Genomic DNA, 25,802 nt, shown 5'->3' with positions numbered 1-25,802 from the left:
GTGATGTAATAGATGGTATAAAGATAAGGTGAAAGGCGGGTTGTAAGTACGTTCAGACGTGATAATGTGACGATTTGTGATGTATTAAATGGCACAAAGATAAAGTGAAGAGCGGGTTGTAATATAGGTTAAAGCGTGGTAATGTGACGATCTGTGGTGTAAATATTTGGCATAAAGATAATGTGAAGAGCGGGTTGTAATATAGGTCCGGAAGGGGTAATGTGACGATTTGTGACGTAATAGATGGTATAAAGATAAAGCGAAGAACGGGTTGTTATATAAGCCCAGACGGGATACTGTGACAATTTGTGGTGTAATGTTTGGTGTAAAGATAATGTGAAGGCGTGTTGTAATATAGGTCCGGGCTGGGTAATGTGATAAATGGTATAAGATAAGGTAATGTCATTTGTGATGTATTAACTGGTATAAAGTTAAGGTGAAGAGTGGGTTGTAATATATGTTAAAGAGTGTGACGATCTGTGGTGTAATACTTGGTATAAAGATAAGTTGAAGAGTGTGTTGTAATATAGGTCCAGACGATATTAATATGACAATTTGTGGTGTAATATTTGGTGTAAAGATAATGTGAAGAGCGGTTGTAATATAGGTCTAGAAGGGGTAATGTGATGATTGGTGATGTATTAAATGGTATTAAAGTTAAGGTGAAGAGCAGGTTGTAATATAGGTTAAAGGGTGGTAATGTGACGATCTGTGGTGTAATATTTGGTATAAAGATAAGGTGAAGAGCGGGTCGTAATATAGGTCCAGGCGGGGTGATGTGACGATTTGTGATCTGATTATGGCATAAAGATAAGTGAAAAGCGGGTTGTAAAATAGGTCCGGGCGGGGTAATGTGGCGACTGGTGGTGTGATATAAGGTTTCAAGATAATGTGAAGAGCGGGTTGTAATAGGGACCTAGGCGTGGTAATTTGCAGTATTATCGTGGCTGTTCTCATTATTTTCATTTGAGTGGTTATCATATCAGTGCAATATGTTTCAAAACTCTTTAAGAGAAATATATCCATACATATTTAAACTCTTTTAATGAAATGCACATTTCGTATAACGCACAAAACAAGATAACTTTGATAAGGCTTGGTCTATTACATTCTTTTAAGCCATACAGGTATATACGCTGAATTATAGCTGTAGACAACAATACTTCTGTAGACAACAAGTATGCATTTAATCTACTGATATGCTAATTGTACGACCATTATGAAATGAGAAATGAAATTGAGATATCATAAAGCCAAATTCACAAGTTCCCGTGACCACTCAGGCAGGGAATTTCAGCACAACCTACAAAGTCTTTCGATGGTGAATTTGGATATCCTGGGATAAAAAAGAATCGTCTTACAGCAGCGTAAGCGCGCTTCATTTTTTTTCTCTCTATTGGTCCTGGAGGGACTGCTACAATGTGGACAGACAGTTCCATCAGAAACCGCAATACAAAGTAAGTCATCGCTTATCACTAAGTCGTTATTGGTCAAAAACATATTTTCCTTCCGTATATATATATGTCAGTAACTAGGTCGTTCCTGAAAAAGAAGGCTATATCTACAGTTTTGTCTGTGTCTTATAATAAATATCCAAGTCATCGAATCTTTGTTACATACATAATTAGTTAAGTATGTATTATTGGCCATGTCCATGGATCGAATGGCAATGTAATTAAATTGTGTCGTTTTTTATGATCGCATCATGAAAACTACGGATATCCCATTTTCACAACATGTAAATCACAAGAAACCCGATGAATGTTACCAAGCTGAGTCAATACCTTGTCTGGAGACACGAATCGATTTCTAGAAAACAATTCCCAGAAAAGCACCGAACAGGATGTGAATCTACCCAGAGAACAGTTCACAAATGGTCAGTAAGTCTAGATGAATTAATAGCTGTGTCGGCTCATGAAACTGGTCCCTACACGTTTGAGTATGACCTTGCCCGGAGGATGTCTTTATCACTCATACACCGGTAGGTAATACGTATAATTATACACAACTACATGCAATGTTTCATTTAGCAAAATAGATATTTGGTGATACTGTGAATGTTAAAAGCACTTGTACAAATTACTGAAGCCCGTAACATACGCTCACTTATGTACACAAACTTTCCAGGGAAATCTCCAAGTGCTCATCTGGAATTCACTGGCTACATCCGGTTGAATCAATGTCCACTTGAGGCTGTGTCATGGTGTACGTTCGACTGCTTTCCGTGGGGTTAAATGCCTTAGGGGACGACCGAGGGGACCTGAACTTGCTGACTTTGGACATGGAAATATATTCTGTGGAGAACTGTGCGGAAAGCATGGCGTGTCGTGTGGCCTCCTCCGATCTGCGCAAGCCGATCAGTCGGCTGAACTTCCGCCGGAAGTTCTCACTGAATACGCAATAAATGATGGGATTTGCTGCCGAGTTGATGTAAGCCAGTGTGGTGACGAATACCAGAAAGCTCCATGTCTCGTGGAATGGAGCAGGGGCAAACGTATTGTAGAGTAGCATGACCTGCAGGGGTGAGTAGCTGAGAAAGTAGACGAGGACGCAAGCGATGAGCATCTTGACAACCCCCTTCCGGGCCCGAATAGCCCGCGAACTCTTCTCCTCTACCTCGCCTTCGTCCCGCTTTAGCAGTTTGTTTCCGTGAAGCTTCTCAACGCCGACAAAAAGTCGCCGCCCAATCACCACGTAACACGATATCTGAATCACCATCGGGAAAAGATAGAAAAACAGGAGCTCCAGGTATTTGAATACGAGAAAGTAACGTATATGGTCGTCAGGGAAGATGATTGTACAGAAGACGACGGCGTTCTGCTTCTGGTGAGTGTTGATCTGGATGTATACAGCTGTTGGCAAGCCACAGAGACCGGCTAAAATCCATATCAACACGATACTTTGGAGAACCCGACGTTTTGTGCATAGTATGTGGGCTTTGATGGGGTACACGATGGCTATATACCTATAACAGTAGAAATAACATGTCGTTAACATGAAAAAATGCATTAAAACAAACATGAAAGGTATTATCTGATTTCAAATTAGATACTACTACAGCAAACTTACCATAAGTGAAGCCTAACCCGAAAACAAAAGACAGGACAACCAGTGTGGCGAAAACCACAATCAATGGCTAATTCCAGGCTCTGTGCAACACGCTACATGCAAATAAACGATGGGGCTTTACGTCGTACTGAACAATTTTTCGGTCATATGACGACGAGAGCTCATTACGTGCGTGTACATATATTGTGTCCTCTTGTGACAGAGCGAAGTATCATGCCGAAGACACCAGACATGACACCCTACCCATTCACATTATACTGACAATGGGCCAACCAGTCCTTTTTCCTTCTTCTAACCTCAGTGCTAAGCGCCAAGCAAAGAAGCAACAAGTGCCATTTTTAAAGTTTTTGGTATTCTTCCGACTTCGATTCTGGCGATCATTAACCATTAAGCCACCGAAGCGGTCTAGTGGGAGTAGGTAAACAGATCGAATTAAATTGCCAGCCTGTTTATGTAGTAATCAGTAGTTAATGCGCTATTCATGTCGCCTAATGTCTTCACATTTAGCATAAAAATCAATTATCTGGTGGAATACAATTTCTTGTCTCGCACATCGGATTATTGGGGTTTATATGCTTAAAACCTGTTCATCGCTTTATTCTTCTGCTACATTGCTTTACCTATTCATTTTTATCTTCTTACCAAGCGTACAACACCGAGAACAACTATTAAAGGTTGATCTGGAAATAATATGTTTTATTCTCACGAAAATGTTTGTGTTGGTGGGATCGATGACTCGATATTCACTGAATGACAAATCAACGATGACGCTAATGTACGTTGACACCAATAATACACCTGTAAGAGTTGATCATTTTGGCCAATAACTCATTTAGTGTCAGACTGATTTCAATACAATGATACTATTATAATGCAAGTAGTGGGGTTATCACTTTTTGGCACATCGCACGAGCCGGCTTTGGGCAACAGAAATGAGCTATTCTTGGTAGGGTTTTGTATTTTTTGCTGCAGGTTGCAGTAGCTGTGTAGCTGCAAAAATATTTCTTCTGTGAATACAGAGTATGTCAGTCAGTGTGATTTGATGAGAGTTTTGCGAAACAATTGGATATCGTCATCATTTCAGTATTTCTCAGTGTTACAGTTCAGATTTTACAAATCCCTCACGAGTCCAGACTTCGTGAGTTTGGATGCATCCTTAAATCAGGGGATTTATCTGGTATCTGGTGACAAGGGCGGGGGAGGGGAGTTTTAATGATTTATGGCTGGTTTTCTCTGCCTATAATCCTGTTTGCTGTCATAATAAACCCTTGAACCGTTTACAACCCATGAGATATTTGTAGATAAAACGATTCTAGAAATGTGTATGATTAAGGAATAGACACGTGTCATGATAATCGTCATAACATACCGATATCGTGGAGGCGTTTTGCCAGACGAACCCGCCAACCTGGGCCACACTTCCATTCCAACTATGTCACTAATTGTTCATGCACAAGACGATAACATGTACATTACTTCCTTCATCAGGTGCCCTAGTGTTGGCGATAAAGTGCTTGTCTTATTAAAGATATTAAACAGGAATGGTTGTATCGTATACAGATACAGGTATGCGAAATATTTTGTCTGCGATGTTCGACACCAATTAAAGCAGTACAAGTGATCATACATGTGTTCATACATTTGAACATACATTTGGTCACACCTTTGATCTTTTTTTTCGAATTGTAACTCTCGTGACTGCTCTATTCGAATTGGAGTTACGGGTTTGCAACTGATAATGATATGATAATATCAACATGATAATCCAGGACTGAGGATAATGGAGTGATATTAGTATGGGTACAGCGCTGTCCTTAAGAGGGACGGGCTGGTATCCAGTTGTATGCATGATAATACAGGACTGAAGATAATGGAGTGATATTAGTATGGGTACAGCGCTGTCGTTAAGAGGGACGGGCTGGTATCCATTTGTATGCATGATAATCCGGGACTGAGGATAATGGAGTGATATCAGTATGGGTACAGCGCTGTCGTTAAGAGGGACGGGCTGGTATCCATTTGTATGCATGATAATCCAGGACTGAGGATAATGGAGTGATATCAGTATGAGTACAGCGCTGTCGTTAAGAGGGACGGGCTGGTATCCAGTTGTATGCATGATAATCCAGTACTTAGGATAATGGAGTGATATTAGTATGAGTACAGCGCTGTCCTTAAGAGGGACGGGCTGGTATCCATTTGTATGCATGATAATCCAGGACTGAGGATAATGGAGTGATATCAGTATGGGTACAGCGCTGTCGTTAAGAGGGACGGGCTGGTATCCAGTTGTATGCATGATAATCCAGGACTGAGGATAATGGAGTGATATCAGTATGGGTACAGCGCTGTCGTTAAGAGGGACGGGCTGGTATCCAGTTGTATGCATGATCATCCAGGACTGAAGATAATGGAGTGATATTAATATGGGTACAGCGCTGTCGTTAAGAGGGACGGGCTGGTATCCAGTTGTATGTATGATCATCCAGGACTGAAGATAATGGAGTGATATTAGTATGAGTACAGCGCTGTCGTTAAGAGGGACGGGCTGGTATCCATTTGTATGCATGATAATCCAGGACTGAAGATAATGGAGTGATATTAGTATGAGTACAGCGCTGTCGTTAAGAGGGACGGGCTGGTATCCATTTGTATGCATGATCATCCAGGACTGAAGATAATGGAGTGATATTAGTATGGGTACAGCGCTGTCGTTAAGAGGGACGGGCTGGTATCCAGTTGTATGCATGATCATCCAGGACTGAAGATAATGGAGTGATATTAGTATGGGTACAGCGCTGTCGTTAAGAGGGACGGGCTGGTATCCAGTTGTATGCATGATCATCCAGGACTGAAGATAATGGAGTGATATTAGTATGGGTACAGCGCTGTCGTTAAGAGGGACGGGCTGGTATCCAGTTGTATGCATGATCATCCAGGACTGAAGATAATGGAGTGATATTAGTATGGGTACAGCGCTGTCGTTAAGAGGGACGGGCTGGTATCCAGTTGTATGCATGATCATCCAGGACTGAAGATAATGGAGTGATATTAGTATGGGTACAGCGCTGTCGTTAAGAGGGACGGGCTGGTATCCAGTTGTATGCATGATAATCCAGGACTGGAGATAATGGAGGAAGTTTAACTTTAGGATATTGAGGAATTGAAATTGGGTACACCTAACAAGTGTGAAGTTAAGTCTGCCACAACTTGGGAGTCGAAAATTGCTTCCTGGATTCGACCCCCAGATCTGTAATGAATACAGCCATAGATGAAATACTTTAATGCATGGATTGGTACATTTATACAGTATAATTTTCAACTCTTTTGTTCCTCATTTTTTTTATTATAACTATAGTTAAAAGATTGAGGCTGTGATTTGCAGGGAGATGATGTACCGGTAAGTTAAGTAAATCCCTAAGACGTGGATTAGGTTTTGGAGATGGCACCGATATTGCGGATTGGCTTATGACATGGAGATCATTATAACACCGTTATCCACAGGTTATAGCGACCCACCTCTCACCCCCAAGCTGTCGCTAAAGATAAGTTCTGGCTTTCACTTTCCACGACTGTCTTACATCTTCAACTGCCTTCACGTTGTTGCTGCCACTCAAGCCCCCCTGGATTCAACTCTTGAAACCAAAGCCCGAGGCGTGTGATGTTATTATCTAACTATTGGAGAGTCGTGTAATTCTGTGACAAAGCTTTACAAACAGCGCAGCAGCAATTGTCTCAGTGGAAATCAATCACACTCCGGCTGTGTACGTTGTAACTACTGGGCTGTGCGAACCCGTTCATACGGAGCACTATTGAAGGGTTTCGCCTGTAAGCCCTAAGGCTCCTTCCTAATACGCTAGGGCTAATCACGATAGCTGTACTTGTATTAAAAATCAATCTAGACCATGAAGCCAGGGGTTAAGGAACATTTAGTGGTTGCAGTTTGGGCTATGGAGTTGTAAATTTTGACCGTCTGAGGAACCGATACGGGCCCCATACTGCGAGTTGGTCAGTTTTGTTTTCCGCCTCGGATGGCTGTTACGGGCTGTTAGTGACTGAGCGACTATTGGCTGTTGACAGAGTGGCCGTTACGAATGACAGCTCTGGACTGACCTCATTAGAGTTAACGTCACGCGCGATCCGCTTAAGGAGATGAAACCATTTCTGTGTCCCCCGTGGTGAACCATCATCATCCAACCAAGAAAATAATCCTAACAGTCATTTTCTTTTCAATAACATTTACACTGAGAAAGAAAAATACAACCCACTCCGGATAGCGCTTTTGCACGCTCCTAAACTGTATCTGTATCTATATATGACGTGTCAAAGATTGCTCTTACACCTGCCTTGGGCTAAACTTCAGGAAAATGCCTCTCCGTCTTCAGGAAACGCCATCAATTTCCAACAAATCTCCATTAGCATTCAATACCTGACTTTGTTTAGCTGTTTTCATCCCACTGAATCAATGCTTGCGCTTCCTACAGTTTAAGATCGTTTTCCCACATTTTAAGAGGTTCGGGAACACCTTTAGCGATGAGTTTCCGGATGTCATAGTATAAATTAGGCTGAAGAGCTGTTCGCATTTAATAAAGCTCTCCAATTTCACGGCATCATATCGACCACTGTGCGATATTTGATGCTAACCTAGAGAACAGCGCAAACATTCACTACATTGAATTTTGTTTCTCATCTCCTCCGTGGATGTACGCCGGTTGAGAAGTGGACAAGGTGGGAGCGCACGTGCAGCAGGATAATTCCACCACCTGACAAACAATCTGTCATTTGCACACCTCGAACAGGTCTTTTACACGCCATTAATAATCACCCTAGGAATTTGGGTCAACCCTTTCGAAATGAACACAGTATTATATGAGAGTGAGGTCTATGGGTATACGAGCGTTCCAGGAGGTATATGTCAGTAGGAAACCTTTAGGTGTTTGTAACACAGCCATATGCTTTCCGTCCCAGGCCTGACGACGGCATCCATCATGTGCTTAATGAGCTCGCAAAAGTCATAAGCAGAAAGGTTTGCCAAGGACAGCATAACGATAAGTTACCTAAGTCAGGGACAGCTTGGACAGTCCACACCGTCACTATACACACCGGGAGACAGCCGTGACATTTTACAAGGACGCCCGTTCCTCCGTCTTTTACAGCCTAGCACATCTCCGCCTAACCAGTTCATCGATTAGACCCAAGAGACTGTGAAAACACTGACTAGTTATATTTACATAAACTGAATTAATTGGTGATTGGTAGAAGGGCTGTGTCTCCGTGTGAGCGGCTTGTCTAGCTTGGTAAGACTGATCACTCTGATCACAATAACAAGCAGTCTAACTGGCAAGGTGACAAAACACCAGAGCTGACAAGGTTCCCTAACGCAGTCGTACGGTCACGAAGCTTTTGATGCCAGGAGCAGCGGGGAAATTTTCTTGAACCAGTCAGGAGAATAGTCTTAATTCAGTTCTAACTCAAAACACCATCAAATCCGATTTAGTCTCCAAACTTTCTCAGCAACTCCAGACTGTAACTATGTTATGACAGACACAAGGAACATGAAATTAGATAAGAAGTCGTTTATTGGGCAGATCGCAAGAGAGCAGGCGTGGAGTAAATAACACAGAAACTAATATATGGACGTTTTATATTCAATAACAAGATTGGTGAACCTTATTATCTATTTTTCTTTGAAGTACGGTTTTGACCTTGTACTTTTGTATTGAAGTGTATGTGAAGGCTACAAATCTTCTCAAATGTTTTACATTGTTCCAGTCTTATTTCGGTGTATGGCATAGTTGCCCGGCTTTGTGGTATGAAATTCTCACATACCTCCTACCGTCGGAGCTTAAAGTATTGAGGCATGCCAGCCGTCATTTAAAATTATATCTGAACAAATTGTCTGACATAGGTAAGATATAAAACTTAACTCGGGCGTTCAGTTGGTTATATGCGTCATCTGACAGGCGCATGCGTGATCTCCTATGTTAGTTCGTTAGAACAGCACGATACACGTTTTTATTTTATGGACTATTTTAATCCTTGAAATCAATCTTTCATTCGTTGATGGTTTGACAGTTTGAAGCCACACACGTTTACATATGACATTTCTATCTTCGTGCTTTGAGTATTATTCCTTTCCTTATAATATATCGATTCAATGCTGCAATGCGCAAGACGGAGCGGTTGAAAATTACGGCTTGAGTCCCTGAAATATGACAGACGCATCATCTTCAACATTATCGATGTTCCGATCTCCGAACCAAAACAGCCTGTCGGTAGCTCAGATTACGGGATGCTGTGATTACCGCCACCTTATCTGTGTGTGTGAGATCCAATTACCGATTTATCTGTCCTGGATGTGCTCTTTTACCCATAGATACAAATGAGACATCCCAATGATTGTGTTCGAGTACAACTGGACGATCTTGTTTTGTCTCTGCTAAGGTAAACCAGCCAGAATTGTCCTGGGCTCAAAACATCGTCAGTTAGTTGGCATGTCAAAATGGGAGTGGATTTTGGCTAGCGGTGTATTATCGTCTGGTTTGATACCGTTTGAGGTGTATTATTGGACAGAACACCTCTTGACTTGTACCTTATCCGGGTATGTCCGGATGTAAAAGAAATCATTCTCATAAGATCGACATAAGCGTTGATAACGACAGCGGCTTTATGTGACCCTTAAGCTAGACGAAAGAAAGACACTGTACCGAGATACAAAAATCAAAAAAACAAAAAAAAAAACACAAAACAAAACAAAAAAAAAACAAGTGAAAAAAAAAACAGTAAACGGAATATTTATGGGGAGAGTAGAGAGGTGTGAAATAAAGTTTATAATGTATCTGATAAGATTGTGTCGCCTTTTTTACCTTGATTACCATGGTTTTAAGCTATCAAACAGCTTAAGCAGTTAAACACACGACAGCTGTGAAAATTATTATTTCAATCACGAACCGGAAAGGAGATAACAGTTTGAATAATACAGTTTTTGCTAGGATCTGCTCACAAGATTTGGTCGCAGATATTGGGATTCCATGCACAGATATGAGCAAGAGCGATGTGCGGAAACCAACGTGGTACCATGTTGTTTAGCATTGTGTGAAAAAGAACATTTGCTTGGCTGAGTAATTTGCATTACATATGAATGGGAGTGGTATTATTGTGGTTTACATTACAAAAGGGTAACACAGGGATCTATGAGGGTTAGCACGACGTGGGTGGTTTACATTGCGTTAGGGTGACATAGGGGTCTTACTGGAGGCTAGCATAACGTGGGTTGTTTACTTTACATTAGAGTGACATAAGGGTCTTAATGGAGGTTAGCATAACGTGGGTGGTTTACTTTACATTAGGGTGACATAAGGGTCTTAATGGAGGTTAGCATAACGTGGGTGGTTTACATTAGATTAGGGTGACATAGGGGTCTGAATGGAGATTAGCATAACGTGGGTGGTTTACATTACATTAGAGTGACATAAGGGTCTTGATGGAGGTTAGCATAACGTGGGTGGTTTACATTACATTAGAGTGACATAGGGGTCTGAATGGAGATTAGCATAACGTGGGTGGTTTACATTACATTAGAGTGACATAAGGGTCTTGATGGAGGTTAGCATAACGTGGGTGGTTTACATTACATTAGAGTGACATAGGGGTCTGAATGGAGATTAGCATAACGTGGGTGGTTTACATTACATTAGAGTGACATAGGGGTCTGAATGGAGATGAGCATAACGTGGGTGGTTTACATTAGATTAAGGTGACATAAGGGTCTGAATGGAGATGAGCATAACGTGGGTGGTTTACATTACATCAGAGTGACATAAGGGTCTTGATGGAGGTTAGCATAACGTGGGTGGTTTACATTACATTAGAGTGACATAGGGGTCTGAATGGAGATTAGCATAACGTGGGTGGTTTACATTAGATTAGGCTGACATAAGGGTCTTGATGGAGGTTAGCATAACGTGGGTGATTTACATTACATTACAGTGACATAGGGGTATTGATGGAGGTTAGCATAACGTGGGTGGTTTACATTAGATTAGGGTGACATAAGGGTCTTGATGGAGGTTAGCATAACGTGGGTGGTTTACATTGCGTTAGGGTGACATAGGGGTCTTACTGGAGATTAGCATAACGTGGGTGGTTTACATTAGATTAGGGTGACATAAGGGTCTTGATGGAGGTTAGCATAACGTGGGTGGTTTACATTACATTAGAGTGACATAGGGGTCTTACTGGAGGTTAGCCTAACGTGGGTGGTTTACATTAGATTAGGGTGACATAAGGGTCTTGATGGAGGTTAGCATAACGTGGGTGGTTTGCATTACATTAGAGTGACATAGGGGTCTTGATGGAGATTAGCATAACATGGTTGGTTTATATTAGATTAGGGTGACATAAGGGTCTTGATGGAGGTTAGCATAACGTGGGTGGTTTACATTACATTAGAGTGACATAGGGGTCTTACTGGAGGTTAGCATAACGTGGGTGGTTTACATTACATTAGGGTGACATAGGGGTCTGAATGGAGATTAGCATAGCGTGGGTGGTTTACGTTGCATTAGAGTGACATAAGGGTCTTGATGGAGATTAGCAGAACGTGGTTGGTTTACATTAGCTTAGGGTGACATAAGGGTCTTGATGGAGGTTGGCATAACGTGGGTGGTTTACATTACATTAGAGTGACATAGGGGTCTTGATGGAGATTAGCATAACGTGGGTGGTTTACATTAGATTAGGGTGACATAAGGGTCTTGATGGAGGTTAGCATAACGTGGGTGGTTTACATTACATTAGAGTGACATAAGGGTCTTGATGGAGATTAGCATAACGTGGTTGGTTTACATTAGATTAGGGTGACATAAGGGTCTTGATGGAGGTTAGCATAACGTGGGTGGTTTACATTACATTAGAGTGACATAGGGCTCTGAATGGAGATTAGCATAACGTGGGTGGTTTAAATTAGATTAGGGTGACATAAGGGTCTTGATGGAGGTTAGCATAACGTGGGTGATTTACATTACATTACAGTGACATAGGGGTCTTGATGGAGGTTAGCATAACGTGGGTGGTTTACATTAGATTAGGGTGACATAAGGGTCTTGATGGAGGTTAGCATAACGTGGGTGGTTTACATTACATTAAAGTGACATAGGGGTCTGAATGGAGATTAGCATAACGTGGGTGGTTTACATTAGATTAGGGTGACATAAGGGTCTTGATGGAGGTTAGCATAACGTGGTTGATTTACATTACATTACAGTGACATAGGGGTTTTGATGGAGGTTAGCATAACGTGGGTGGTTTACATTAGATTAGGGTGACATAAGGGTCTTGATGGAGGTTAGCATAACGTGGGTGGTTTACATTGCGTTAGGGTGACATAGGGGTCTGAATGGAGATTAGCATAACGTGGGTGGTTTACATGAGATTAGGGTGACATAAGGGTCTTGATGGAGGTTAGCATAACGTGGGTGGTTTACATTACATTATAGTGACATAGGGGTCTTACTGGAGGTTAGCATAACGTGGGTGGTTTACATTACATCAGAGTGACATAAGGGTCTTGATGGAGGTTAGCATAACGTGGGTGGTTTACATTACATTAGAGTGACATAGGGGTCTTACTGGAGGTTAGGATAACGTGAGTGGTTTACATTACATTAGAGTGACATAGTGGTTTGAATGGAGATTAGCATAACGTGGGTGGTTTACATTACATTAGAGTGACATAGGGGTCTGAATGGAGATTAGCATAGCGTGGGTGGTTTACGTTACATTAGAGTGACATAGGGGTCTGAATGGAGATTAGCATAGCGTGGGTGGTTTACATGAGATTAGGGTGACATAGGGGTCTGAATGGAGATTAGCATAACGTGGGTGGTTTACATTAGATTAGGGTGACATAAGGGTCTTGATGGAGGTTAGCATAACGTGGGTGGTTTACATTACATTAGAGTGACATAGGGGTCTTGATGGAGATTAACATAACGTGGTTGGTTTACATTAGATTAGGGTGACATAAGGGTCTTAATGGAGATTTGCATGACTTGAGGTGGTTTACATTAGATTAGGGTGACATAAGGGTCTGGATGGAGATTAGCATAACGTCGGTGGTGTACATTACATCAGGGTGACATAAGGGTCTTGATGGAGGTTAGCATAACGTGGGGGGGTTACATAACATTATGGTGATATACGGGTCTGGATGGGGTTAGCATAATGTGGGTGGTCTACATTACAGGAGGGTGATATAGGGGTTTTGATGGCGTTAGGATAACGTGGGTCGTTTGCATTACATTAGAGTGACATAGGGGTTTTAATGGGGTTAGCATAACGTGGGTGGTTTACATTACATGAGGGTAGCTTTATGGTGAGGTGGGTGAATGTGGGTGATCTGCTTTACATGGAAGGGACATTAAGGCTCTAATTGAAACTAACATAACCTATGCTAAATAATTTCGTAATATATCAATATTTATTTATTTCACTGGTTTTTCACGTCGTACGGAAGAATGTTTCACTTGTACGACTGGGGCCAGCATTACGGTGTGAGATAACTAGGCAGAGCTCGGTGGAAATTCACAATCATCCGCAAGTTTCTACATTACCTTCCCACGTACGACCAGAGAGGAAGCTAGCATGCACTATGTCAATATGTCTACAAAATCTGCGGCCTATGCCTATCGCAACATACTTCGAGGAATACCATAGCGTGAATACTGAAAAGGCCTGGCTGATACGGGCAATCTGATGGCCAATACACGTACATTCATGTTTGCACCCATTCTGATGTTATGTGAGTCGGGTCTCGTGAACAGATTACAACCAAGTGGAGTTACCGGTGATGGGGTGGGAAGGGGGCGGATTTGGGCCAATTTTTAATTCTAGCACAGCATGAAAATGCAATTTGTGCATGTAAACTCTGCTCAAAACTCTCACAACCGTCATTCAACCCCAGAGAGAACTGAGCTCAAGTACTGAACAGAACATCAGAAATGAATAGACTGCAATTTTGTCCAGGGGCCATGATTGTCTTGAGGTATTGAAGTGGCATTCATCTGGAGTACAGACCTGGGGAATGGAGAAAGCCAAGGCTACTCGGTTTTCTAATGTCCCTCACGCTGGATAGCCGCCGTCCTCCGACAAGTACCCCCTCCCTCCCTCCCATCCCACTTCGTCGTGGTTGTTTATCACTCAACAATCACTTATAATTCATTATTATCGCCTGTATCTCCCCAAGGTCGGGCAAACATTGTTCTGTGAATCCAATCCCTCCATGGCGCCCTTACTGAAAAACACGTACGCGTAATGTAATAAAGAGCTAAATGGTGTAATAGAGAACAATGACGACGTAAACAAGGACAATAAAAATATAATAAAGAACCAAAGTGGTTTACCCTGCCAAAAACTATATATTCTATAAAACGGGAATCGAAATATCTTAATTGTAGCCTTGAGCCTAGAGACTGTTTGAACTGCAACTAACCAATGTGAAATGCAACCGTTATGGTGACTGCTACTAGTTTGCCGGTTTTAACAGTCACAGAGGTTAATGCATTCATGTGAATGTCATTCCGAGGTGCCTTTGCTTTATCGGTTGTATAATATGACCAGATGGATGTACGAACTTCAGGGGGGCCTCCGTGGCTGAGGTGGTTACCGTACCAACGCGTCCCAATCACCAAGAGCCTCTCACCAACGCCATCGCTTTGAGTTCAAGTCCAATTCATGCTGGTTTCATCTTCAGACGTTCGTGGGAAAGTTTGCAGCAACCTGCGGGTGGTCATTTGTTTAACCCTCCAACCAAAATTCTGACGGGCATTGTATAAGTGAAATACTCTTGAGTATGGCGTAGAACACCGAACAAATATTTATTTATTTATTTATTTGATTGGTGTTTTACACCGTACTCAAGAATATTTCCCTTATACGACGGCGGCCAGCATTATGGTGGGTGGAAACCGGTCAGAGCCCGGGGGAAACCCACGATCTTCCGCAGGTTGCTGTCAGACCTTCCCACGTACGGCCGGAGTGGAAGCCAGGATGAGCTGGACTTGAACTCACAGCGGCCGCATTGGTGAGAGACTCCTGGGTCATTGCGCTGCGCTAGCGTTAACCAACTGAGCCACGGAGGCCCCTCCGATGAAATAAAACCTCATAAATTCTCTAACAGATTTCCGCGTATTGAGCATGAGGACAAATCGCATCCGCTTCCGCACCAGATCGGGTTTTCGCACAAGAGGTTGGTACAAACTACAAAAGAATGGTGCCGCACTTAGAGTTCTTCCAAAAAAAACGGGAAACAGTTATTATGTTCTGTATACTGGCCAATTAGTGAAGTACTCAGTGCGAAACCAATATACAATAGATGATGACGATGGAATTTGATTTGCCGTACGTCGCGTGTGATTTGGTTTTGGCCGCCAATCTTCTGCCTTGAGATCATCATCAGAGTTAAGATGTCGGCAGATATGACAGCTGGTCTGATTTGGTTAAGGTTTGTTGAAGTCTACACTGGCTCACCCAGGACTATTCCAGGGAACACAAAACCCGTACAGAATGTTAATAACTCACACTCCAGTGAGGCAGCGTTTTTTTTTTTTTGTCACGGGACCGATCTGACATTAGCGTTCCTCCCCTGTATGTGCCAAGACTGAGCGTTACCCAGGATAGGAACGTCTGTAATTTGTTGAGCGTATTCGTGGGTGAGTGAATAGCTGAGATTGTGACAGCTGTTGGCTGAATACAAAATATTGACGGACAGTGACGGGAGCATTGCTGGCACACTTCCTGATGTCTGACCAGCATAGCTGTTTTAAGGTGAATCACTTTACTTTTGATTTGATCGATGTATTACATAGTGCTCATGTGTGTCTCATTTGCAGGCCTAGTAGTATGACCAGAACTAGACTGTATTACGCAAGAGAGTCTATATTTCAGGAGTCCCACGAAACTGTGTCTCTTCAGCAAATAGATGGCTCATTTCATCAAATGTTCCACTTGAATTAAAAGAATAAGACAAGAAATACAGACAACAGTACATGTAAACCACGGATTTGCTATAAGTAAAATTTCTTTATCGTCGAGATTGGTAATACACAATATGTGTCTCGTGACGGGGAGAAGTATCGCATCTGGTGTCGCTAGCGTAATTCTGCACAATCGTGGCTGGGAGGAGTGTCCCGTTTGGTGTCCTTGATATAACATTATACAGCTTTTCAAAACGCTGAGTTGGTAACGATATTATCAAATTGTAACTAAACAGTTATCCCAGTTTTCCGCGTGATGCTGTCTCTGACGGCTCGTATATACAGTCAACACATTTCCTCAGGGACGTCATTATAGCCATGTTTCAGTTGTATCATTATTGTAGCCCAATCATGCGCTATACATGCAGTTAACCTATTCCATGATTTCCATTGTACCACTCATACTACATTATATATATCTAGTATCGCTCATACGTACATTACACCTTTTGATTGCACTCATAGATACATTACACCATTTTTGAGTACTATACTACATTATATCTATTTAGTATCACTCATACCTATATTGCACCTTTTAATTTAGTACCACTCATACCTACATTACACCTATTCAGTACCACTCATATCTACATTACACCTTTTCAGTACCACTCACACATACATTACACCTTTTCAGTACCACTCACACATACATTACACCTTTTCAGTACCACTCACACATACATTACACCTTTTCAGTACCACTCACACATACATTACACCTTTTCAGTACCACTCACACATACATTACACCTTTTCAGTACCACTCACACTTACATTTTACGTTTTTGATTCTGACTTCCACCCATACAGTACCTTGATTGCACAATTTGTGCCCGATTTATTCTTCAGTAAAGAGATTTATCGTACTACTTGTAAATGTCCACACCCCAATTACCGTTGTATCATTAACACACTACACCTTTAATCCCACTCGAAAGGACATCCCTGTTAAAAACATTCATTTTACGTCTACATTACATATTCTAGCACGGTATCCCATTCTCATGGTACCACTATTGCCTAAGTTGTATCTCACAGGGTTATATCTAATCTATCTACTTAAAAGATGCCTTAAAATTGCTGGTTTAAGTTATTTATCTCCCACTATTCCACTATAAGATGCCTTAAAATTGGGCGTTTAAGTTACTTATCTCCCATGATATCATTATAGATGCCTTCGCATGCATTTTTAAGTTATTTATCTTAGATGTTACCTCTATATGATGCCGTTGCATTGCGTCTTTGAGTTATTTATCTCACATGTTACCTCTATAAGATCGTTATTCCCATTACACCATTAACATGCCCTAACCTTGCGTGGTTTTTACCCTCCATAATTCCAATAAGATAGCTTCTCATTCTTGTTTAAGGTCCTTATATCTCCGATTTTGCAACAAAGATTCCCTCACATCGCAATATTCAGTTCCGTACCCCCATTACTCTACCAAGATGCCCTAGCAATGCGTGTTTCACTTTCGTACCCCCATTATTCCACCAAGATGCCCCAGCATTGCGTGTTTCAATTCCGTACCCCCATTATTCCACCAAGGCGCCCCAGCACTGCGTGTTTCACTTCCGTACCCCCATTATTCCACCAAGACGCCCCAGAACTGCGTGTTTCAATTTCGTACCCCCATTTCTCCACCAAGATGCCCCAGCATTGCGTATTTCACTTCCGTACCCCAATTATTCCACCAAAATGCCCTCGCATTGCGTGTTTCACTTCCGTACATCATTACTCTACCAAGATGCCCTCGCATTGCGTGTTTCACTTCCGTACCCCCATGTATCCACCAAGATGCCCTAGCGTTGCGTGTTTCACTTCCGTACCCCCATTATTCCACCAAGACGCCCCAGCATTGCGTGTTTCACTTCCGTACCCCCATTATTCCACCAAGATGCCCCAACACTGCGTATTTCACTTCCGTATCCCCATTATTCCACCAAGATGCCCCAGCATTGCGTGTTTTACTTCCGTAACCCCATTATTCCACCAAGAAGCCCCAGCACTGCGTGTTTCAGTTCCGTACCCCAATTATTCCACCAAGACTCCCTCGCATTGCGTGTTTCACTTCCGTACACCATTACTCTACCAAGATGCCCTACCATTGCGTGTTTCACTTCTGTACCCTCATTATTCCACCAAGACGCCCCAGCACTGCGTGTTTCACTTCCGTACCCCCATTATTCCACCAAGATGCCCCAGCATTGTGTGTTTCAGTTCCATACCCCCATAATTCCACCAAGATGCCCTAGGGCTGCGAGTTTCAGTGCCTCATAACGGTGTTTACGCATCACCTTTTGTTTCCGTACATGTAACATAATCCGCTGAATGAAATACTCCGCATTATGTCACTAATACACATGATAACATCTTTTCGTAATGGATATCTTTATACCACACATCTGGTAGAATATCCATTACAATCGTTTACACTCCACATTAAGTCTCTTTCACAGCAAATTCGCCATATATTACATGTACTTGTGCGTAGTGTTACACATCCGTGGAACTCCTCTAGAGCATAGCGTGTTATGTCAGCTCAGTGTTTCAGCGCTTATTACCCACGTAATACTGTATAAACCGATTTGTTATAGACAATTGTCCTTCACATAACCCATAACGACTGGGATATTTATAACGAAATACATTGCCGGTAATGCACAACCGTTCGACAGGCGATGTGACTACCGGCGTTTATTGATGGAATTCTGCCTGAATTTTCATAATACAACTCATGGAGTATGGAGAGGGGTTTTTTTTATCTGTCTTGTATGCCCACTGTTCATCACTGAAATCCGGATTACCGCTGATAAATGATCTATGATTATACTACCAAAGTGTCACTACGCGTTATCACCATGAGTACAGTCTGTTGTGTGTACAGGTTGTCAGTCACGGAGCCGACCACCACCCTAGAGTCCGATATGCCCTTGGTCCCCACGGTAGCTCTCAGACTAAGGTTAATTCAGTTAATGTAGCCTTGATAATGGTGACAAAATGTTGGCGATGAAGCCACTGACCAGTACCAGATTATCGCCTAATTATCTCCCTTGTCAGTGGTAAGCGCGTGATGAACGGGTGTGATCAGCCGGATCAGTTAACACGAGCAGTAATCCTCTGATTTGTCACTCAGACTGTCATCCTCACACAAAACGCTACACTAGAAGATAAAGCAGAGACGGCAAATAGCACGCTGATGTAGGGCTGACTTTGGCGGGATTAAAAAACTAAGCCGTGGCTATTTTCTGGTCAGTGGCCAGTTGGGCTAAATTGTGTGGCCTATCTGATAGAGGTGTAATGCGTGTAAGTAGTTATTGAATGACTCGCACTATCTTAGACATCTGGAAAGTTATATGAGTCCTTCATCGATCATGGTTCAGAATTCGTCGGTACTTACTACACAATAAAAGCATCTCACCATAGAAGAAAATGATCAAGTAGTTTTAAAACCACGACGAAAAGATGTCATGAAAGAAAATGTTGTGGATGGTATTATTTGTTAGTTAAAATAATCAACTTTAGAAAGGGTTTTCAAAGACGGTGGAGATGATGAAGGTTTCCAAAATGCGTCTGAATTATCAAAGATTCCTGCATTATCTACCACAACACTTCTCATCATCTACATAAAGTAACTTGTTCACTACGAGTACATCTTCACACAATATGTTGAAGTTCATTTGAATTTGTCAAAATGATGTCCTAAAGGGTGATTTAAATTCAGTTAAATGTCTTACAGCAGGATTGTACAGAGTTTGGCAAATACACCATGTACGTGCTGTAACACAAGAAAGACATGACAATCAAATGTAAAGTGGAAAAATAACTATAATGAGATACACTTACCGTTCTATACACACTGCGACAAGAGTTAGGACTGAGCCATAGAGAGAGGTAACAAGCACAAAGCGGTCGAGCTTACACAGTCCGGCACCCAGCAGCCAGCCGCGGTCCAGCATAAACTGGACGATTTCCGGGATACCGAACAGCATAATGACACTATCAGACAGCGCCAGATTGATAATAAACAGGTTGGTGACAGAGGATCGCATCTTCTTGTCACTGAGCACGATGTAGATGACCAAGCCGTTACCCACCAGTCCTACCACGCCCACCACACAGAACAGGCTCGAGAAGCCCGCCACCTCTGCCAGGGACAGACTCTTCTCTCCCGCACTCGTCATGGCCGAAAAGTTTCCGGTGCCGTCGGTTTGGTTAGGAGCCATGACAGCCAGCTACACCTTGGTGCTGGGAGACAGCTCGGTTTATGATGCAGTAATTAGACAGGCAGAGGAGGGTGGGAGAGCTCCTACCAAACATCTGTTCTTCTCCTCGGGTCACGAATGATTTAGTCCCTCCCAATCATTAACCCACCCGCGGGCTCCACACCAATAATCTCATTTCCACAGTCACTTTGAGTTTTCTTCTGTACCAAACCTATTATTTTGTCTAGTTTAGAAGTAGGCGCTGTCCGATCGATCTTATAAGGTTGTCTGAACTATGTTTGTCACAATTTTGTCCATTGGCATTTTCTTCCTTAAGTGTTCAAAGTGAGTCGATTTGTCGTTCTGCTCAGTATGTCAGCACCGGTAGTGAAAAAGAGGCGTCATAATTACCAACATGCAGAGCAATTGCTTCGGTCGTGCTCGAAGCTGGCCAGCCAGGACGGTGGCTCGGCAGGACCCGAGTTTCATTAAATCAAACACTATACCTTGTTCTTTACTTCTCTAATTTCCCAGCAGTCCTGACAACACCAGGCTAACCTGGCACGGACTGAGGTAGGGCAGGCGTGACTCGTCCAGTGGCCGTGTTCCCGTCAGCTGACTTCCTGTCTATTGAGCTGGAGTCAGTTCAGAGACAAGCGAATTTGTATGCTCCTCGGATGCTGAGTTACATGCCCTTATTTACGATGTGTTAACCCAATCGGACTGCGACAAAACCCAGTCAATATTATTATGGATGATTCGTAGAGAATCCCTGCAGTGAAGTACAGGGCATTCACGCACAATGGCATCTTAGAATAAAGTGGATTTCTAAGACTGCATCCCACTAACTGCTGGTACGGACGGTTAGATAAGCAGATCTAAGGGACAGGGAGGCCCTGCCCAGCACAGAAAACTGTCATGAGCCTCGACCAGGTCGTGGCCGTCTTTATAAGCATCAAAGTATTAATAAACACTCTCCTATCAAATTCAAACCTGAAGTTCGTGTCCTAAAACCAAAATATCTTGTTTTTTTAAGCGGTTGATTCCAATTGGTGTGTTTTGTGTGAATTGACTGTATGGTCACAAAGTTTAATGCAATAGAGAATTCTGTGGACTGCAATGAAGAGGTGACAGGAGCTAGAACGGGTGGGACTGTGTCAGATGATGGGTGGGACTGTGACAGAAGAGGGGTGGGAGTGTGACAGAAGACAGGTGGCCGGACTGTAACAGAAGAGGGGTGGGACTATGACAGAGAACGGGGGGCTGACTTGCGACAGAGTAGTGGTGGGACTATGACAGAGAAGGTGTGGCCAGACTGTGACAGAGAAGGTGTGGCCAGACTGTGACAGAGAAGGTGTGGCCAGACTGTGACAGAGAAGGTGTGGCCAGACTGTGACAGAGAAGGTGTGGCCAGACTGTGACAGAGAAGGTGTGGCCAGACTGTGACAGAGAAGGTGTGGCCAGACTGTGACGGAGAAGGTGTGGCCAGACTGTGACGGAGAAGGTGTGGCCAGACTGTGACAGAGAAGGTGTGGCCAGACTGTGACAGAGAAGGCGTGGCCAGACTGTGACAGAGAAGGTGTGGCCAGACTGTGACAGAGAAGGTGTGGCCAGACTGTGACAACATATGGGTGGCACTGTGGCAAAGGATAGGTGGCCGCACTGTGACAGAAGAGGGGTGAGCTGTGGTTGTCACAGAAGAGGGGTGGGGCTGTGGTTGTGACAGAAGAGGGGTGGGGCTGTGGTTGTGACAGAAGAGGGGTGAGCTGTGGTTGTGACAGAAGAGGGGTAAGCTGTGGTTGTGACAGAAGAGGGGTGAGCTGTGGTTGTGACAGAAGAGGGGTGGGCTGTGGTTGTGACAGAAGAGGGGTGGGCTGTGGTTGTGACAGAAGAGGGGTGGGCTGTGGTTGTGACAGAAGAGGGGTGAGCTGTGGTTGTGACAGAAGAGGGGTGGGCTGTGGTTGTCACAGAAGAGGGGTGGGCTGTGGTTGTCACAGAAGAGGGGTGGGGCTGTGGTTGTGACAGAAGAAGGGTGGGCTGTGGTTGTGACAGAAGAGGGGTGGGCTGTGGTTGTGACAGAAGAGGGGTGGGCTGTGGTTGTGACAGAAGAGGGGTGAGCTGTGGTTGTGACAGAAGAGGGATGGGACTGTGGTTGTGACAGAGGAGGGGTGGGGCTGTGGTTGTGACAGAAGAGGGGTGGGCTGTGGTTGTGACAGAAGAGGGGTGAGCTGTGGTTGTGACAGAAGAGGGGTGGGCTGTGGTTGTGACAGAAGAGGGGTGGGCTGTGGTTGTGACAGAAGAGGGGTGAGCTGTGGTTGTGACAGAAGAGGGATGGGACTGTGGTTGTGACAGAAGAGGGGTGGGGCTGTGGTTGTGACAGAAGAGGGGTGGGCTGTGGTTGTGACAGAAGAGGGGTGAGCTGTGGTTGTGACAGAAGAGGGGTGAGCTGTGGTTGTGACAGAAGAGGGGTGGGGTTGTGGTTGTGACAGAAGAGGGGTGGGCTGTGGTTGTGACAGAAGAGGGGTGGGCTGTGGTTGTGACAGAAGAGGGGTGGGCTGTGGTTGTGACAGAAGAGGGGTGAGCTGTGGTTGTGACAGAAGAAGGGTGGGCTGTGGTTGTGACAGAAGAGGGGTGGGCTGTGGTTGTGACAGAAGAGGGGTGGGCTGTGGTTGTGACAGAAGAGGGGTGGGCTGTGGTTGTGACAGAAGAGGGGTGAGCTGTGGTTGTGACAGAAGAGGGGTGGGCTGTGGTTGTGACAGAAGAGGGGTGGGCTGTGGTTGTGACAGAAGAGGGGTGGGGCTGTGGTTGTGACAGAAGAGGGGTGGGCTGTGGTTGTGACAGAAGAGGGGTGGGCTGTGGTTGTGACAGAAGAGGGGTGGGCTGTGGTTGTGACAGAAGAAGGGTGAGCTGTGGTTGTGACAGAAGAGGGGTGGGCTGTGGTTGTGACAGAAGAGGGGTGAGCTGTGGTTGTGACAGAAGAGGGATGGGACTGTGGTTGTGACAGAACAGGGGTGTGACAGAGACGGTGTGGTCAGAAGGTGTGGACAGAGAAGACGTTGATAACATATGGGTGGCACTGTGACAGAGGAGAGCTGTCTGCAATGTATTCGAGTATGGCCACCAGCAGTTTAAAACTCACTGATATTAGCCTGTGGTCACCTGCAAATTTAATCTCACAATTATTCGGTTGAATTCACCACCATAGCTCATTGCAAAAGTCTGCGTATTTACCACTAACATTAGTCGTACGATTCATCAGAGACCTCTTCATATTATGATCACTAGTAAATCTCAGAAGATCTACCTAAATTAGAATATGAACGTCAAGAAATGAAAAATTTAATAAATCATGGAAGTATGAAAGAAATAGGCAATTATCAATTAACGATTTTGACAAGAAGCATTTGCGTAACACAATTTACTGACACACAGTAATTACAGCATTGCTCATACCGTTCGTAAGGTTTGAAAAATAGCATATTTGCTGGCTATCACAGCCGGAGTTTCTTATCAATGCCATCAGAACTGTATCAACCATCAAGGGAACCAGCTGAGCCAGCCCGAGGTTAGGACAAACAGCTGGTGCCCACCTGCAGAGGCGTTTATTTACAACAATGACTTTGCACAACCTTAATTATATCCCCCCCCCCCCATCTGTTGTCTGGGTGTTCACGGCCGTGATTACTCGCAATATGTATTCATATATCTCATATTAATTTTTGGTTATTTCCATAGATCAAATGACTGCTTAATAAAGTACATATATCATAGTAATTTCCAGTCAGCAAGCCGAAGATTTTTCTCGACTATACAATACAGCGTAATTTTCAACACTCTCACTAATATATTGTCAGAGCATTGGTAGGAAATCGGGTGTAAACTGAAATTGATCATCTGCGAAACATTGCTAAATATATCATGAAATAGTCCATTGCAAACAAACAACGTCTGCAAGAATTATTACTTCCAGGCTCTTGTAGAAGAGCTTGATACCATTACAACAACTGTAGCCACATCAACGTATTCTATAACGACAAATACCCTGGATGAACTATTTAAAAAATATCAGTCCTTTCTCAAACAGATGAGTATATCCGTACCTTCCGTCACACCAACATACCACAACTTTACTGGATTCTGAAAATGCATAAATCCCAGTACAAAGCTCGCTTTATTGAGGGATCGATAAACTGTATCACCAAAGTTGTATCTATTGTCTTAACGAAGGTATTACAAGAAGTACAGCCATTTGGGGGAAAGTACTGTTGCGCAAATGAAAAAAATTCTGGCGTTAACTATATGTGGATCCTTAAAAACTCAAAACTAGACGCTCATATATACGAACATTATAATAACATCTCTACTTGGGATTTCTCCACTCTCACAATTCTCAGAAATACGACAATTCCTCACACAGATTTAACTGATAGAATTTCATCGCTAATTGTACAGTTCTTTAATAAAACTGATTACCGCTACATTAACGTCAAGGGCAACAAACATTCTTCAATTCATTACATCCAAGGGTTACCATTCATTGGATGTTAAGTCGTTCATCGAGGTTCCTGAGTTTCCCATTAATAGCATTCATGTGAAATTCGGGGAAACCATGTATCAACACTGTATAGCCATTCCGATGAGTACCAATTGTGCCTCCCTTTTGGATGACTAAAACCTTTCTCGGTTGAATACGACTGTATGCAGAAACTATTAAGGAGAAATCCTCACTAGGCCCCATCATTCGCATTCACTAAACGGTATATTGGTGACCTACTAACTTTAAAGAATCTATATATAGCAAAGACAGTGAAAGATTTATACCTACCTTCGCTGGATTTGAAGGAAACCACAAACTCTCCAGATGGTACATCTTATCTGGACCTATATTTGTGCAAAACCCAAAACGGTTTCCTCTCTCGCAGAGTGTACGACAAGAGGCATAGTTTCAATTTTGACATTGTAAATTATCCTTACATACATATATTATGTATATTGTATGTATATTATATATTATCCAACGTGGCGCGTGAATTCAACACGATTAATATACATCCCCTAGCCCCTGATTAAGCGGATTTAGACACAGTCGTGAAGCAGAGCACCAGCGATTCTGGACGCTGTGTCCATATTTATCTGCAAGAGAATTGTGCTCATTGTAGAAATTAAGAAACTTACAGTGAAGGTGTTTGATGGAATAACTTTGATACACAAGGCAGCCATGCTCATTACATCTGCATGATGCCTTTATGAACAGTTGCAAAGCGCGACTGAGATACATTGATTAATTGTTATTTGACCAGGAACTCGAGGACTACGAATTTGAACTTTGATACGGAATTCATGCTTGGAATATCCACTGTCTGCCCGGCATCATTGATAACTGATGACTGCTTCTCTTTTGTGTTTTACCGGATTTATTTCCTATTTGTATAATTTCTTGCATACCTTTGTCTTTGGGAACTAGTGTTAGACGTTGTTTTGGAAATG

General features: G+C 43.1%; 2 protein-coding genes across 2 annotated transcripts; both read right to left on the bottom strand.

The window, feature by feature from the left end:
• Positions 1–2,154: 2,154 nt before the first annotated feature.
• On the bottom strand, positions 2,155–20,294 carry LOC135461876 (neuropeptide receptor 15-like). Its single transcript, XM_064739146.1, has 2 exons — positions 19,957–20,294; positions 2,155–2,965 (listed from the first exon to the last, which is right to left on the bottom strand). The coding sequence occupies exons 1-2, from the start codon at positions 20,292–20,294 to the stop codon at positions 2,155–2,157; spliced, it is 1,149 nt and encodes a 382-aa protein (XP_064595216.1).
• A 1,264-nt stretch (positions 20,295–21,558) lies between these two features.
• Positions 21,559–21,942, bottom strand: LOC135461873 (uncharacterized). The gene has a single exon (XM_064739141.1). The coding sequence runs from the start codon at positions 21,940–21,942 to the stop codon at positions 21,559–21,561; it is 384 nt and encodes a 127-aa protein (XP_064595211.1).
• Between the last annotated feature and the right edge of the window lie 3,860 nt (positions 21,943–25,802).

This window comes from Liolophura sinensis, chromosome 1 (assembly GCF_032854445.1).
Source record: "Liolophura sinensis isolate JHLJ2023 chromosome 1, CUHK_Ljap_v2, whole genome shotgun sequence".
In the NCBI taxonomy this organism is placed as follows: Eukaryota; Metazoa; Mollusca; class Polyplacophora; order Chitonida; family Chitonidae; genus Liolophura; species Liolophura sinensis.
The sequence above is the reverse complement of the archived record's forward strand: the minus strand, read 5'-3'. Positions and strand labels throughout refer to the sequence as shown.